Raw genomic sequence first — 17,576 nt, forward strand, 5'->3', positions numbered from 1 at the left:
ATTTTCTTACCTCTAAATATTATTTTTTTTAAATTTCTATTAACCCAAATTAACTATTAAAATTTAAATTGGGATGTTATATTTCTAAACCTTTAAAGCTTTTTCCCTTCCCTCATTGGAGCTAGAGCGTGTAAAATATTGAAAGAGAATGGTGAGTCTAGCCACTTAATAACTAAGGTACACTTATTATATTCAGTTGTATATCAATTGATTTAAACACATAAAAAGAGTATTGATCACTCAAAATAGGAGATCATGTGCAATACACTTGTAATTTCACAATGACCTCAATTTTCATGTTTTTCATTTCAAAACACATAGTAAATTGCTACAATGCACTCAAACATGTGACAATGACTCAAATACAATCAATTCATTGTATATTGCCGCAATATAATCATCCATGTAATAGTGACGCATTCACTATCACAACTTGTCACAAACTTAACAACTATGCGACACGTCAAATATACACAAATGCACAATTAATTTCACCTTATATTCTCCTTATATCTTCTGACTAAAACCATAGATTGTAATATCAAACAGGGCTTTGATATATGGCTAGATTATCCAAGCTCACAAATTATGAGATGTGACCCAATCAAAGATCCTAGAACTCACTATCCAATTATGGTTTTCCTTACTCTTGACTCTTTAGGGTGTCATATACCATAAACTAATCTCCTCAATAAATAGGTGGAGTTAGCTAGGTTTTAGTTTCTCGACAAACTATAGGATAGTCCGTTCATAAATAGTAGGATAAGGCTATGCCTTCGTGCACTGGAAGGCAGTCATAAGTACCATATGGATTTTATCTATTCTCTTTAAACTAACTCTTGCCAAATGATCATGCAATGTATGATACTCACACATTTTGCCACTTGATTTATTCAATATTAACACATTAGGCTTACAATAATATGCTATTCAAGTAAGCATCAATGTCATATTCACAAACATTCTCCTTTTCAAATTCTAAGTTCCATAACACATTTCAAATTTTCATTTAGCCACGCATGCAATACTCACATGTTAAGCTAAGCACAATAGCATCGCATCACTTATCATAAACTTCTCATTTCAATACATCCTCATAGTTTGGAAACTCATTTCACATTCAACTTCACATTTATGTAAGATTAATATTCTAACATATGGTTTATAACATGCTTTCATATTTACAAGCTAAATCATACATTTTACATTAAAACTCAATTAACAAATATCTACCCAAGATAGGTTCCCCTAGTTACCTTAAACTTTTAAGTGATCAAAGGTTTGCCCTGCAATATCTTGCTTCCAAACTTGCTTTTCAAACCCAAAATGGTGCTTGGATGATTAATCTATAATTAATCAAGTCTAACTCAATTAACATTATTGAAAACACATTTTCAATTATCACATTTTCATTTTTAAAATTTCTAATGCCATTATTTCTCATATTTAAGCTTACCCATTGAGTGTATTAATTCTCTTTAGATTTATATAGCTCATTAAGCTCTCACATTATCATTAATAGCTTCCAACAACCTCAAAGACCCACATTAATGGCTCATTTTTAGACATTAATGGTCACCTACTACTATTAATGCATAAAACCCCTCATTAATGATTTCAACCACTAAAATAACTTTCATCAACCTATTTAGGTCAATAGATTCGAATTTCATAACTTATATGAATCGAAAATGATCTCCCACTATCAAATCATAATAATTTTTTTTTTAAGAAAATAGGTTGGGAAGGGAGAAGAAGAGGTTAAAAAACTTACTCTTGAGGCTTGATAACTTCAAAACACCTCCAATCCTCTTAAGAATAAAGCCCTAGCAGAGCTCTCTTTGTTGTCTTTGTTTCTTTGTTAATCCCTCTTCTCTTTCTTCTGTTTTTTGCATCAAATTCGCATCTAAATTCTATAGAAAGTGTACTATGCACTGCAGCGTGTCATACAAGGAATGTTGTCTCATGTCTCCTGGCCCCTGTGTTGCGAAGCACCATGCATGCTGCGGCATATGGCACATAAAGTTTTCTACTTGTTTTTCTTTACTTTTTAATGTCCAAGTGATTCAATTTCAATTCGGATCCAAATTTATACATAAAATTTCAACTAAAAACACTCAATTAATCTCATCTAACCACACGTCACTGGAATCCCATTTAATTATCCTTAATTAAATTGATTATTGGGGGTAACTTTTCAAGTTGTTATAAGAAGTGAGCCCTCAAAACCTAAGTAGTCATTTCCTTTAAGAACCATAACTATTATGTGAGCATAAAAAGTAGGAAGCCCATGACTCCTTGTAACGATTACATCTTTATCATTCACGTTATATTTTTTTATAAAGTACGTAATAAATAAGTAAAAGGTATGCATATACTCCTAATAAGACACCTCTGCTTACTTTAATAGAAGTAAGGACAGATAGTTGATTTATTAACTTTATATTAAAATATAATAAACTTTTAATTTTATTCATATTTAAATATTTTTAACATTTATATTACATATTCTTTTATGATTAATAAATTTAAATAAAAATAATATTAAAAAATGTAATTAATATTTCATTAAATATTTTATATTTGAAATATCAAAAATTATTAGTACTTTGATTAAATTGGAAACCAACCCCTTGATAAAAAAAACATAGAAGGGTAGCTAGTTAGTTACCCTAATCGCAAATGAATTCATAACGCGTCTTCTGGACTTCTTCACGGCTTCACCGCTGTGGCGCTTCACTTCGTAGCTTCCCGTTCTCGTCGCCGACACTGAGTTCGCGTAGCTGTTCCTCTTTCACTGCTGCTGTTCGTGTCTGCTTCTTTAGAATTGTTTACTCTTCCTTACGCTTCTGCAGTCGGTGTCTGCTTCTTTAGAATTGTTTGCTCTTCCTTACACTTCTGCTGTTTGTGTTGGCGTTTGCTGTTTGATTTTTGTTCTGAGATCTGAAAATGACTGAATCCAGTGTTGTGAATGCTTTCTGCTTGAATTGTAGCGCTGAATCCAGTGTTGTGAATGCCTTCTCCTTGTTCTGATTTTTTTATTTTTTATTTTAAATGTAGGCTTTGTTACTTTGAGCCATTGAGGCCTAAATTCGGAAGCCTCAAATACCTAAATATGAAGTAGGCCCTTTTGGTTTCACATTCATCCATCGTCGCTTCTTTTTATGTTTAGTTCTTTGTTCACTGTGATTCGATGCATTTTGCATACTAAGTGTTTGTTTTTATTATTCAAACGAACTTACTAGGTGCTTTAGAGAAGCAATGCCTTGTTTTTCCTGCTCTCACCTTTTCTTTCTATTTTTGTTTTTTTTAATTTCTTCTAAAACCCCATTAAAATCTCAATTTTCTCGTGTTCATACCTTCTTGTTGTCCCAGGATTTCCTAGTGGTGGACCGAACTTATGGGGAAGGCAAAGGGTAAGCATCGTTTGGATAAGTACTACCACTTAGCCAAAGAACATGGCTACAGATCCAGGGCTTCGTGGAAGCTTGTTCAGCTCAATTCTAAGTTCCGCTTTCTCGAATCTGCCCAAGCCGTTCTGGACCTCTGTGCGGCGCCAGGTGGCTGGATGCAGGTTGCTGTCCAACGCGTTCCTGTTGATCATCTCGTTGTCGGTATCGACTTGGCTCCGATTGCACCCATTCGAGGTGCAGTTGCTATTCAGGAGGACATAACGAAACCTGAGTGCAAGGCAAGGATTAAGAAGTTGATGAATGAACGTGGCTGCCCGGCGTTTGATGTAATTTTGCATGATGGATCGCCCAATATTGGTGGAGCATGGGCTCAGGAGGCCATGAGTCAAAACGCTTTGGTAATTGACGCAGTCAAGTTGGCCACTCAGTTTTTGGCACCCAAGGGTACGTTTGTCACTAAGGTATGTTACCGTGGTTATTTCACTAAATGACATTATTGGAGAACATGAAGTTCTATGATGAGGAATTCATGTAGCCAGTTTAAGAGAAAAGATTTTGAATATGAACATTTTGGAATTTGGTAGTCTGCGCAATATGAACTTGCCAAGGGTTTCCATTCATTCTGTTGCATTTCTGCTTCAGCTTGTTGCATTTTGGTTATACTTGCAGTTCAAGACTGCATTTATATTAGCTGCATATATAACTATATATCTTTTCTCTTCTCCCTTCTCTTCCTTTACTGCATTATGCCTCACAGATTGTCATATAATAGGGGTAAAATTCTTATATAGAAAACTGCATTTCAAAAGGCCATTTTTTGTTTTATTATTTTTCAGTTGTTAATTCAAATTCAGAATCTAATTCTGACGATGTTCAACAGCAGAAAAATCTAATGCCAGCTGTTAGATTAGTGAAGTGCTTTATTCCCCATCCTAACTCAATAAGGATTTCTTGACGAGTAGAATTTAGGTTATGCAGACATCCTGTTTTTGGTTTTTAAACATTGTGTCTAATTGCGATTTTTCCCCACCATAGATTTTCAGGTCACAAGATTACAGTTCCATCCTGTATTGCTTGAAGCAGGTGATGGTTAATTTATGTTTTATATGCTTCTGTCATATATTGTTTACATGACTTGCACAAAGATGTCTGATGCTGGTGGTTTTTTGCATTTTAGTTATTTGAAAAGGTTGAGGTGGATAAACCAGCGGCTAGTCGTTCTGAATCTGCAGAAATATATGTTCTTGGCCTTAAGTATAGGGCCCCTGCGAAGATTGACCCACGTCTTCTTGATGTGAAGTATTTGTTTCAGGGTTCTGTGGAGCCTCAGACAAAGGTAATTTGTTTGTTTCAGAGATGTTGGAAATGCTGCCTAATCTCTCCCTCCCTTACCTAATATTAGCAATAGATAAGGCAATGCACACTTATTCAGAATTGTTTTTTTGCGTCTGAAAAATGTCTCTTTCTCTTTTGCCGTCAATAATTATGAGGGGCATTGAACAATGCATTAAATGTTCATAGAAGGGTGTGATATTGCTTATATTAAGTAACAATAGTATTGTTACCCCATTTTGTTGCTTATATTAGCTAATGGAGGAGGTAGTAATTACATATACTATTTTTTACCACCTGTTTATTTCTCATTTTATTTTATTGATGATCAATGTAGGTGGTGGATGTTCTTAGAACAACAAAGCAAAAGAGACATCGTGGCGGGTAATTCCCATATCTCATAAGCAGACCTTTAAATGTTTAGTCCTAGAAAATTGGTATTCAGTCGCTAACTTCATCAAGATTGACCTTGCATGAAACTAACTTTGGAAATTATTATGGTATTCTGAGAAATATAGCATTTTTTGACTTATGACTAGGAAATAGTTATTTCTATTAATTTATTTTAGATACTTAATCTATTCTTGTACATGGATTAGGTTTTGATTGTTATCCTTTGTTTACAGCTATGAAGATGGAGACACAACTTTAAGGAAGGTTTCTTCAGCTGCAAAGTTTATTTGGTCTGATTCTCCTTTGGAGATCCTTGGCACAGTCACTTCCATAACCTTCAATGATCCAGCTGATTTAATAATAAAGGATCATGACTTAACAACAGAGGAGGTATTTTTTGTGGTCAAGCATTCTATAACAATTTGAAAACCCATCAAGAAATGTTTTTATCAAATGAATTGAATGGATTTGTGTGGCAGGTAAAAGCTCTCTGTGATGATTTACGGGTTTTAGGGAAGCAAGACTTCAAGCATCTGCTAAAGTAATTTCTTATATCTTTTTATGTGTTTTTAGCTTGTATTTGAGAAAAACTTAATACTCATTATGGTCAAATTTTTTTGGTTGTGTTGTGTATCATGTGTAGGTGGCGGATTCATTTAAGAAAGGCTTTGTCACGCACTGAAAAGAGTGACACTCTTACAAGCTCAGAAGTAGAAGATGGGAATAAAGAGAATGATGGTAATAAGGAGAATGAAGATGATAAAATACTCAATGAAATGGAGGAATTAACTTATGCAATGGACCGCAAGAGTAAACATGAAAAGAAGCGTCTTGCAAAAAGAAAAGCAAAGGTTTCTAGCCTGATGATGCTTAATGCTATATAAATGGGTTCCTTTTATTGCATATTCATGAAATCATGGTTATTAATCTGCTTTTGCTATCTATAACGTGATTTTAAAACATATGCATAATGTCTGGTCTAACAATTATTTGGAGGTTTGCCTGGTAACAAAGTTATTCTGCAATTTCAATGTAAAGTTATTTCAGGTTCTTTTTAAGTTAACCTCAAGTTCTGCTTTTGACCTAATCCTGTGGGGAGTCTTCATGTGGACATGCTTTATTAATCTGTCTAGAGAGAGGAGTTTGTTCTTTTCTCTTTTTCTTTTTCTTTCCCCTTTTTCAAGTATCACATTTTTTAAGTGTCCTTAAGATTAAAATATATTCCTTCTTGCTCAGTTGTATTTTTCTCTACACCCTTGGTTTTGATGAGTGGACTGTGTTGAGCTAATTTGTTGATCTAACTTCTTGCCTCCTTTAGGAGAAGGCACGCCAAGCGACTGGGATGCATATTGATGCTTTAGAAGATGGTTATATTGATCATGAGCTGTTTTCTCTTTCATCTATCAAGGTATGCTTTCACTACCCGAGCTTTTTGGTTTACAAAATAATATTAGATGTATTGACACATATCAATTAAACTTTCATTCTAAACTATCAGTTTTTCCTCTTTAGGGCTGCAGGAACCTCATGTTGTGGGTTTACATAAATATTGGCCAATAATTGACTTTTGCAATGGGGAGAGTTTGATCATAGTGTAACACAACTTACATGAAAGCTCTCCCAGTCAACCACTATCTTATTGACTATTAATGCAAGTTTCATTCTACCTATGAATCATGGACGCATTATTAGTTCAACTATAAATTAATTAAACAGAAAATCTAAAATCCTGGTTGTGTTAATATACAACATTTGATGTAGAAACTACATTATAATCTAAAATTACATTTGGTCCCTTTAGGGGGTTTTATATTCTTACCCATCGTATTGTTGTAGGCTAGCAATATCATGTCAGATATGCCACATCCAAATGGCCTCCAATCAATGTCTTATGTGTGCCATGCCTTGTTCTTCTCATTCCAAGCCTAAAACATTTTCTTTTTCCGGCAGTCTGGCTCACATGTCATGTTCCTATCATCAAAATCTCATGACATTATCTGTGCTCTACATGTTAATATACCTTAAGTTAGGCATGTCTGTACTTCATTGGATTTTGTCCATTTTTCCTTTTTTTTTTTTTTAAGTATGCCTACTGGCCTAGTACTTTTTACTTTGGCACACAATCTCCTAGGTCCTTACCCATTCCCTTGATGAAAAATGAGAAATAGATTATTGTTTACCTTATGGGTTGGGTCATTTTTTCTGTTCATTCAGCTGGTGGTGTTTGTGAGTTTTATAATGTTGGCTTTATGAGCTTCCCTTGAATATTGGATTATTTTATTGGATGCAAGAAACTTTCCACGGTTGGGCATTAAAATATTTTCTTGGCTGTTATGATTGCACTCCAGGGGAAGAAGGATCTAGTAGCATTATCTACTACGGAATATGACGGTGAAGATGAATTAAAGGATAGTGATAATGAAGAAACAAATGATGGTCAAGAGAATTCATCTAGTGACATAGAGGATTCTGATGAAGAACATAAAAGGTGATTGATAAGTTCCTCTAGTGTTGCTGATATTCTTTCATGTAATCACTTACCATTCTTGCATTACTTGTATTGTAACTAATATATCTGGATGGCAGATATGACGAAAAAATGGAGGAGTTATTTGATCAAGCCTATGAGCGTATTATGGCTAAAAAGGAAGGTCCTGCAAAGCAGCGGAAGCGCTTGAAGAAATCCTATGAAGTGGGGAATCAACTGTTGGAGGTATGCAATTTCTTTCTGTGATTATGGTTGATCTTGTAATTTGACTTCTCTGTGACTTAATTCTTTCTGCATGAAATTTTAGGTATATACTTAGACTAGATATGGTTGTTCCAACTCCGTGTGGTCTTTGCTTAATATTTATTTTGCTCTCCTAGCATGTCATATGTCATGTCTTTGTTATGAAATTAGTTTCTTTTTTCTGACATGATAAGTAATCATTCAGGACCAGTTTGTTTAAAAAATAAAGGAAAAGTTGATTTTAGTTAAGTTTTTTCATCATAACTAATGACATGACATTGGTGAAAATGTTGTCCAATCACCAATTATCTAAAATGGGGAAAAAGTGCATAGACAATGTCAGTGAATAAACGAAATTGTTTAATATGATATCCAATCATTTCATACATGATATGATCTGAATATCACCGATAATTCGGAACAATAGTGTGCAAGAATCTGCTTTCAAGATCTGCATGGCCCAGCTGGATAGTCCTGGAAAAGTTACACCGCTGAGAAATGATTTTTGAGCCTCAATAGCTTTTGTGGAACATGTGTTCATGTTGATGGGATGAAAAATTATCAATTCGTGTAAACTAATGTTTAAGACTTTTTGGCTGTGTAGGATGGTGAGGCTGATAATATTGTCCAGTCCAAGTATGATTCTGATGAAGAGCAAGGAGATGAAGCAAATCCTCTGGTGGTTCCTCTTGATGAAGGTTTAGAGCTCACCCAGGAGGAGATAATGGAGAAATGGTTTAGTCAGGATGTCTTTGCTGAGGCTGTAGAGGAAGGAGACCTTGGGAACGACGAAAGTGAAGTTGACATGGATATAGATGAGCAGGAGGAAAAGCCTTCCACTACAAAGAAGGCGATAAAAAATAGGACGAAATCTATTGCTGGAACAGATAACCTAAAATCTAGTGTAGAGGAGGATTTTGAAATAGTTCCTGCTCCTGCAACTGATTCAAGTGATGATGACTCATCCTCCGATTCATCGGACAATGTTGATGATCTGCCCATCGAGAAAAAAGCCGAGATATTAGCTTACGCGAAGAAGATGGCGAGGAAAAAGCAACGGGAGCAGATCCTAGATGATGCTTACAACAAGTACATGTATGAAGATGAGGAGGGATTGCCCAAATGGTTTGTGGAAGAAGAAAGGCGCCATCGGCAACCAATGAAGCCAGTGACCAAAGAGGAAATTGCGGCAATGAAAGCACAATTTAAGGAAATCAATGCCCGGCCTGCCAAAAAGGTTGCAGAGGCCAAGGCAAGAAAGAAGCGAGCTGCGATGAAGAAGCTTGAGAAGGTACGGAAGAAGGCCAATGCTATATCAGAGCAGGCAGATATATCGGATCGATCCAAGAGGAAGCAAATCGAACATCTATATAAGAAAGCTGCGCCAAAGAAGCCTAAAAAGGAGTATGTAGTTGCAAAGAAAGGTGTGCAGGTTAAGGCAGGGAAGGGGAAGGTTCTTGTTGATCGAAGGATGAAGAAGGATCTTAGGAAGCGTGGAATGGGTAAACCTGGAAAAGTGATTTCCAAAAAGGCCAAAGGATCTTCGAAGGCTTCCAACAAGGCTAGAAAGTGAAATCAAGGAATCTGAGTTGCCAAATTTTGACTCCCGGACTGGACTCATTTGACTTTCTTTTTGTTTTACCTGTTAGTCTTTTTTTTTTTTTACAAGTAGATTATAATTTGTGTTTTTATGCCAATTACCATATTCTCATTTTCATTTAATATTTAAAGCGTAGTAAAAATAGAAATATTCTTAAATATATACATATATATATATATATATATATATTATTTTCATCTGATTTCCCTCATCTTTAAATTTGATATTTATGGTTTATTTATTCCTTTGATAAAGTTACAAACAGGCGTTTTTTATTTGGATAAAATAGAAAAAATATCAATTAAGGATTGTTAGAAAAAAACTTATATCAATAAAGAATTATATGTTAAAATTTAAATGAATATTTACTAATTTAAATTAATTTTTTATCAATAAATATTGAGTTAAATTTTAATAACTACTCATTTTACATAATAATTTATTTGAGCTTTTTTTTATTTTTTATTGAGTTTTAATAACTGATCCCTGACTGAAAGAGAATATTTTTTCAGTGGAACTTGATTGCTATTTTTCTGATAAAATACTTATAGTATGTTCAGAAACACGAACAGAGTTTCGACTTTCGACAATCATTCATTTTGGATTTATACTTTTTTCCGTTGAAATTATCATGTCCAAACAGTTTTATCTTTCCTTACTGAGATTTCGGGCAAACAATTACAAAGATAGATGTAGAATTATTAACTTCATAGGGTTCAAATTAGTTAAAGAAATTGCTGGCCAGAAAACTAAAATAGAAGTAATTGACGGGGATAAAAAGGATAGAAGTGAAATAGATGTCTTGATAAAGCAAACTACTAGGGAAACACCCATCTTACGGCATCACCACTCACTACAACTAACTACATGAAGCTTTATTTGAACGGTAAATTCTTCCACATTAACCTAACAGCTTGATTTGTTTCTCAGACATACTGATTGAGGTATTCATCCACAGTGGTGTATTTCACATCAGGATAGAGAGCTGAAGCCTCCACTCCAAAAGATGCCTCAATTTCAAAGTTAGTGTGATCTCCTTTCACGAACACGGAGTGTCCAATTGACAGAATCACATTGGCAGGTGGTGGGGAATCTGTGAAATAAAAAATAAGTCACACTATCAAAATAAGCATATCCTAACAAATCAGAGTCTTATAGCCAGTATTCCAAGTTCATCAACAATACAGTTGTTGAAACAATCACACCTCAAACCAGTGGTGATAAGGCAGATTTTTGTTCCTCTTGATTTTTGAAGGCAGACAATATTCCAGTTGAACAGATTTTCAGGGGGGGGGGGCAAAAAAATTAGCACTCAATCATTACCTTGGATTTGCTTCAAGAGTTGCTCCTCTGGAACGTAGACTCTTTCAACAGTTTTACCAATCTTCTTCTCCCAAAGTGATACAAGGTCGTTAAACGAGTAGGTGTTGAGAGGGGGTCTGATGTAGAGAACTTTGTTCAAGGTTCTTGGATCATCCACGGCTTTGATTGTATAGGTGCCTATATCGTCTTCCTTGTTAAAAACAGCTGTCGAGATCAAGAGAAGGGTTTATCATGGGGATCTGCTAATGCTATTAATATTTCAGAAACTGATTATGTCAGTAAAACCGAGCTTTTAGTTCTTACCTTTTGGGTTTCCATCGCCTAAGATAACAACTTTATCTCTTGGCGGTGCAGTAGCACCAGGCTGTGACAGATTGGGGAGGAAATAACCAGCGAAGAAGTTGCTTGACACATAGGTAAAAGGGATTCCCGCAGCCTCAGTGGCTCGGCGAATTTTGGCCTTAGTAGCAAACGCAGATTTTGCAGGTTCCACTGCATGAACTCGATCCACGTCATTTCCAAACTCTGAAGGAAAGAATCTCTGTGCAACCAAAACAATTTCATCAGTTCTATCACACAACATAAACCATCTAATGATTTTTACCAACACGGTAAATTTTCATGCAAGGAATTGTGACTTGCCACAGATTTTCATTCACTCAAAATGTTTGATTTACCACTCTACTTGGTAGAGAGATCAAAGATTAAATTGCTGAGATAAAACACTAAAGTAAACAGATTATTATATAAATATAACATACTAAAATCTTGGAATATAGCAAAGTTGAAAAGTTGTACCTTGATATTTCCTGCTTCTTTGATGGCAGAAATGATCCTATCTTGATCAGCTAGCAGCATGTGACCTACAGTAGAGATTACCACATCCACTTCCTTTATCGCCTTAACTAAACTCTGGTGGTCATAAAGATCTCCCTGCGTATAAGATGAACACCTCGTTCAATTACCATCAGAAACGCTAATTTGTGAACAAGAAAATTCAAACTGAAAATAGTAATTAAATGATATTATCATGAAAATAAGCTTCACATAATACAGTCCATTCGACACTAACACGCTTCACTATCTCCCGTGTTTCCCATTTCAATTTTACCAAGCGGAGAAAAGCGGTATTCACTGTCCTGTGAAGTGTGTAGTAGGAAAATAGGGAAAATGTAAAGAGATGCCAGAGGATTTACGTACGTGCACTAGATGGACGCCCAAGGCCTTGAACTTGTCAACGATCGGAGATTTTGCCGGGTTGGAAAGAGTAGACTCTCGGATCAGAACGAAGGTTGGGTGGCCGGCTTTGGCGCTGGCTTCGACGATGAACTTTCCTATATATCCGGTGCCTCCGATGAAGAGAATCTTGGAAGTCGTTGCCATCGGAAAGCTCCTCTGGTGAGATATTCAGAGCGGGAAGGGAAGAATGCCCGTTGCTAAAAGATGACTCGTCACTTCTGGAGATCAGAAAACCTTACAAAGGTGGACCTACGGATTTGTAAAATTTCTTGGGCTTTTGCCCTCTCTCCATCGCATTTTATGTTTATGAGATATCTTCTGCCTATGATAAGAGAAAGCCTAGTAAAAAAATATAGTGAAATACTTCTTTTATTTTAAATTATAAAATATTTTTAAATTCATTAAATATGTTTAATAATTTTATTTTTTTAAAATAAAAATATAAATTTTTTAAAATACTCATCATTTAATTTATTAAAAAGAGAGTGGACGAAAATTAACTATAGAGAGAGAAAGGATGATATTAAAATTGGTGTATTTAATAAAACTTTAATCTACTCAAAATATTTTATATTTTAAAACAAAAATTTTTTTTTAAAAGTGTTTTATAATTTAAAATGGTGAGAGTATTATTTCTTTTACAATTGGTTAATTTTAGAAAAAATTAATCTTTTAGTCTTTTAACTTTTAATTCACATATAACTCAATCCTTCAACTATAATTTACTGTAACTCAATCTCTCAATTATGACTCACTGTAATTCAGTCCTTCAACTTTTGTCTCACTTATAACTTGGTCTTTATTTTTTAATTTTTTTAAAAAAATTCCTCATCAAATAAAAGGGTTAAAAGAAATGTTTATATTTTGCTCTAAAATACTCTCCTCTTACTCTTTGATGTGGGATCTAAACGAATATAAAAAAATAGAGCTAACAAAAATTGAAAGATTGGATTAAAAGTGAGTCAAAAATTGATGAACTGAATCATAAATGAATTATAACTTACTGTAACTTAATCCCTCAATTATAACTCGCTGCAATTCAATCCCTCAACTTTTATCTCACTTATAACTTAGTCCTTATTTTTTTAATTTTTTTTAAAAAAATTCCTTATCAAATAAAAGGGATAAAAGAAATGTTCATATTTTCCTCTAAAATACTCTCCTCTTACTTTTTAATGTGAGATCTAAACTAACATGAAAAAATAGAGCTAACAAAAATTGAAGGATTGGATTAAAAGTGAGTCAAAAATTGATAGACTGAATCATAAATGAGTTATAATTAAAGAATTAAATTATAATGAGTTATAATTGAAGAATTGAATTACAAGTAAGTTAAAAGTTAAAGAATTAAAAGATTATTTTTTTAATTTTATTATCTAAACATGCACTAGGTCTAAAACGAACAGCGAAAAGAGTAGCGATGTGCTGAGAGGCAATTTCTCATCTTGATAAAATGTTTACATTATTATTTGAAGATTGAAAAGGTAAAGGTATATTTTTATTTTTAAAGTATTTTTTAAGAATCTCCAACGTCTTAAACTATTTGGTATAATATTTTTGTTTTTAATTAAAATGCAATAGTCTTTACTCTGGCATTAAAAAATAAATATTGATTGTTAATATAATATAAGAAAAAATAGTTTAACCATCTAACGGACGTTTCTAAATAAAAAATACTGTGTTTCAATTATTATAAAAATAAAAATGTTACCTCAAATAATTTTGAATGTGGGGTACTTATAAGAAAATATTTCAATACAAAAAAATGCCTTTACCTTTATTTAAAAATAACCATGTTAATCTGATTTTATAGAACACGAACCTGCAGCAGACAGTAGACCAGATGCATTGTTTAGTGTTCACTTTGGTAAGGAGTAACGGTCTCCGAAAGATTCCCTCGAAGTGGTGAAAGAATAGTCAACCGAAAAAATTCGCCCAATTTTTTAATGACATGCTCCGTCGGGCCTTACATATAAAAAGGTTTTTTTATCGCTCTGATAAATTAAAACTTTTTTAATAAAGATAAAAGATTGTCAACATAGTTATTAATATATAAATCATTATATTTTTATTAAATTGAAAAAAATTCATAAATTTAGTTTATAAAAAAACTTCATTTTTTATTTGTAATAATTAATTTTTAATAAATGATTAATTTTTATTCGTTTGTGTGAGTTGAGAGTTTTAAATTTCCTTTGAGTTTTTCACGAAGATGGGCTAAGTTTGCTGTGACGGGATCATGACGCGAGCATGATGCTTCTGACTGTGCTAGACTCTGAAATGAAATGCCCAGGTTCCCTCCGTCGTTGTTGGGTAAGCAAGGCATGTTTACTAATTGAACTCACACGTTCTCCATTCAATCTTATTTATAAATTATATTTTAAAAATTTTATTTATTAATTATAGTGTAATTTTTTAAATTTTATTTAAAAAATATTTTTAAAATTATCCTTTATAAAAAAAATTAACATAGCATTACTTTTTGAATTAATTATACAAGGACATAATTAAAATTTTACATACTTTTATTCTTTATACTTTTTTTATATTAATATTGATGAGGTTGGAAGAATAATTTATAAAAAAAATTGAAGAAACAATAGATAGATAGAATGTATTCCTTCCGATCCCATTTATAATTCATATTTTAAAAGGTTCGTTTGATCTTATTTATAAGTCATGACTTTTTAAATAATATTTTAAAATATTTTTAAAATTACTTTTCATAAGAGATAAAAAGTAACATAAAATTAAAAAATAACATATTTATTATATAAAGATATATTTAAAATTTTACACACTTATATTCTCTATTTTTTTATATTAATATTGATGAAATTAATGAAAATAATTTATGAAAAACACCGATGGAATATACATAAAACCAATAAAAATATTTTCAAAACCTTGGTGGGAGGAAGGACAATACGATCACGCTTGAGTGGCGTGACCGTCAAGGGACCAAAGTAGTGGACGTCATTATCAAATTCAAAAAGGAAGGAATAAAAACGTGGACGAGTTTTCTAGAATGAAAGTTAAAGTAGGAACTAGGAAGGGAAGGTAAAGTCGGCGAATCTCGCCCGAGCAAAAAATTTCCCATTTTTTTAATCAGTTTCATGTACTTATTTACGAGATATTAAAATAAAATAAATAGGTGGTCTTTTTACCCCTGAGAAAAGAGCACGTGGGCATGGTTGGTGAAGCAAAATGGTTTCTATGAAAGACCGTTCCGGGCGAGTCACACTCATCACGTGCCTTCGCACTTGTGGACTTAGCTGTCACAGCCTGAGTTAGTTGAAGAGCTCTTGGGATGATTTAAAGAATTTCAAGATATTTAAAAAAAATTTAATATATTTTAAAATGTTTTAGAAGTATATGAAATAATTTAAAAATATATGAAATAATTTAAAAAGATTTAAAAGTATTTAAAACTTAGGAAGAAATGTGAATTTGTTTATAATATTTTAAAATATTTTAGGATGTTTTAAAACATTTAATATATATTTTGAAGAAAATTTTTAAAAATTTTTTTGTAAATATCTAAAATAGTTTCTTAAATATTATCATAGAATATTTTAAAGAATCATTGCAAAGTGTTAGATTGAATTGATTTTTACCATTTATTAAAAAAGTGAAAAAATTTTAGAACAAAAGGGGAAGTTATACACACCCCCACACTCCTCGTTCATAACCATCTATCAAACAAAGTGATAAAACTTTTAAATTTTTCTATTCAAGTTCTCTACCCTCTCACATGTAATGAGTTTTTTAATATCTTTGCCTACACTTTGAAAATTTAACTAACTTAATTAAGATCAAAAAGTTGATCAACTTAACATCAATACGTAAAGAGAAATTTCAAAACTGTACTTCACATTTAAAATTGTAATATGTTTGGCTAAGAAATTTTTACTGGTTAGATATTTATTATTTTAATATTTCCAAATATAACTTTTTATTAAATAATCATCATTCTAATATAGTTTTTGTTAATAAAAGGTAGCAAAAAAACTATGCAAATAGACATCTTAAGTCATGTCAGTATATAGAAGATTTTAATGACCTAGTGGCGAGATATCATAGATATGAATATTTAAATTATTGATAAGAGTTTGGTATGTCATTCACTCAATGCAATTATATACCTCTCCAAGTATATGATCAAAAGTGATTGTCTGGTCTCTCAAAGATTTCTTATATAGTATCTTGTTGGTAGTAAATTGTTGTTATCCACTCATCTTATCCCCCCTTTTATGTGGAAAAGAGATTTTTGTAAAAATAAATAAGAAGTACTCCCTCCATTAAAAAATATAAGGTATTTTTAAAAGAGTTGAATGTTAAAAAAATATAAGACATTTTTAATCTTTTGAAATGTAATCATTACCTTTTTTTCAAAAGTGTCCCTATTAATAATGACTTTATATTTATTATGTGGTGTTTAATGGGGATGAATATAAAATTATAGGATTAGTTTAAAATTAGGTAACTACTTTATTGGGGAAAAGATTCAATTAAAAATGCTTTACATTTTTAAACGGAAGGAGTAAAAAATAAAAGTTAAAAAAATAAAGAGAATGACAAGTAAAGACTTTGCAAGAATATTAATGTCAAATTACAAACTTTAGTATTGAAACATGATAGAAGGAGTCCTAAAATTTGAGAATGTCAGTGTTGAAAAATCTTAATTTAACATCAATATTCTTATAAAGTTCTTATCTATCATTCTCCCTTAAAAATACTTTTGGTACTAGAGTACTATTTATTACAAATCAGAGTCCCAAGTGGGTGATTAATTAATTAGATTGGTATGGACTAGACCCTAGTTCCAGATAGCCTAATAGAGGATTTTGTCTAAATCCAAGGGCACCAAGCAGGTAATTCACTTTTTATCTCTTTTAAGTGCATGTTTAGTTTTTAATTTGATAAAAGTTTATTTGGCAAGTGTCAATTTAGTAAAAGTCAGCTATTATAATAAAATTTGTGTTTGAATATATTTTTTTAAAAGTAAATTTGATAAACTAAAAGTGATTGAGATTATATACAATAAAATTTTCTTTTGAACATACAATTACTAAAAAATATTAATTTTTATTATTTGTAATTTTTGTTATACAAATGCTTCATATTAGATTACAATGTCTTGCAAAAAAAATTTAAGATTATAAATTGTATTTAATGAAATTTATTTATATGTGTAATTTGGCAAAAAAGAATGTTTTGTAAATTTAGATCGAGAGAGTACTAATGAACATATTCCCTTAGATGTTAGGTACTCCTTTCATTAAAAAATGTATGACATTTTTTAAAGAGTTGAATATTAAAAAAATATAATATATTTTTAATCTTTTGATGTGTAATTATTGTATTTTTTTAAAGGTAACCTTATTGATAAATGACTTTATATTTATTGTAGGATGTTTAATAGGGGTAAATATGAAAAGATAGGATTAATTTAAAAGTAGGTAACTACTTTATTAGAAAGCGAGATTTGGTTAAAAATACTTTATATTTTTAAACGGAGGGAGTATAAATTATAAACTAGTAA

The 17,576-nt window shown here is 32.1% G+C and overlaps 2 protein-coding genes across 4 annotated transcripts; one reads left to right on the plus strand and one right to left on the minus strand.

Annotated features, from left to right (window-relative positions):
• The first annotated feature begins 2,666 nt into the window (after positions 1 to 2,666).
• LOC129285981 (adoMet-dependent rRNA methyltransferase spb1) lies at positions 2,667 to 9,627 on the plus strand. Of its 3 annotated transcripts, XM_054922002.1 has the most exons (13): positions 2,695 to 2,805; positions 3,061 to 3,120; positions 3,376 to 3,874; positions 4,449 to 4,496; positions 4,591 to 4,749; positions 5,083 to 5,129; positions 5,372 to 5,528; positions 5,618 to 5,679; positions 5,782 to 5,989; positions 6,457 to 6,546; positions 7,487 to 7,626; positions 7,725 to 7,851; positions 8,474 to 9,627. In XM_054922002.1, exons 3-13 carry the CDS (start codon positions 3,401 to 3,403, stop codon positions 9,440 to 9,442), a joined length of 2,481 nt encoding a protein of 826 aa, XP_054777977.1. In that variant the 5' UTR covers positions 2,695 to 2,805; positions 3,061 to 3,120; positions 3,376 to 3,400; the 3' UTR covers positions 9,443 to 9,627. The 3 variants fall into 3 exon arrangements, with proteins under 3 accessions (XP_054777978.1, XP_054777977.1, XP_054777979.1); XM_054922003.1 differs by lacking the exon at positions 3,061 to 3,120 and having other exon boundaries at positions 2,667 to 2,805; XM_054922004.1 differs by lacking the exon at positions 3,061 to 3,120 and having other exon boundaries at positions 2,763 to 2,779.
• Positions 9,628 to 10,207: 580 nt separating this feature from the next.
• Positions 10,208 to 12,311, minus strand: LOC129285894 (phenylcoumaran benzylic ether reductase POP1). The gene is made up of 5 exons (XM_054921856.1): positions 11,993 to 12,311; positions 11,591 to 11,725; positions 11,096 to 11,333; positions 10,793 to 10,996; positions 10,208 to 10,562 (listed from the first exon to the last, which is right to left on the minus strand). Exons 1-5 carry the CDS (start codon positions 12,173 to 12,175, stop codon positions 10,396 to 10,398), a joined length of 927 nt encoding a protein of 308 aa, XP_054777831.1. The 5' UTR covers positions 12,176 to 12,311; the 3' UTR covers positions 10,208 to 10,395.
• Between the last annotated feature and the right edge of the window lie 5,265 nt (positions 12,312 to 17,576).

The sequence above is a fragment of the Prosopis cineraria genome, unplaced genomic scaffold (genome assembly GCF_029017545.1).
Source record: "Prosopis cineraria cultivar Desert tree isolate PC_DT_omini unplaced genomic scaffold, ASM2901754v1 PC11, whole genome shotgun sequence".
NCBI classification, from domain to species: domain Eukaryota; kingdom Viridiplantae; phylum Streptophyta; class Magnoliopsida; order Fabales; family Fabaceae; genus Prosopis; species Prosopis cineraria.

What these genes read in the sequence shown, in the direction of transcription:
- LOC129285981 (XM_054922003.1), top strand. Translation starts at nt 3,401, where the DNA reads ATGGGGAAGGCAAAGGGTAAGCATCGTTTGGATAAGTACTACCACTTA. An exon ending in AGGGTACGTTTGTCACTAAG is followed by an intron (nt 3,875 to 4,448) that starts GTATGTTACCGT and finishes TCCCCACCATAG; the next exon opens with ATTTTCAGGTCACAAGATTA. An exon ending in GACTTCAAGCATCTGCTAAA is followed by an intron (nt 5,680 to 5,781) that starts GTAATTTCTTAT and finishes TATCATGTGTAG; the next exon opens with GTGGCGGATTCATTTAAGAA.
- LOC129285894 (XM_054921856.1), bottom strand. Translation starts at nt 12,175, where the DNA reads ATGGCAACGACTTCCAAGATTCTCTTCATCGGAGGCACCGGATATATA. An exon ending in TGGGCGTCCATCTAGTGCAC is followed by an intron (nt 11,726 to 11,992) that starts GTACGTAAATCC and finishes TCTTATACGCAG; the next exon opens with GGAGATCTTTATGACCACCA. An exon ending in AAGAAGCAGGAAATATCAAG is followed by an intron (nt 11,334 to 11,590) that starts GTACAACTTTTC and finishes TTGGTTGCACAG; the next exon opens with AGATTCTTTCCTTCAGAGTT.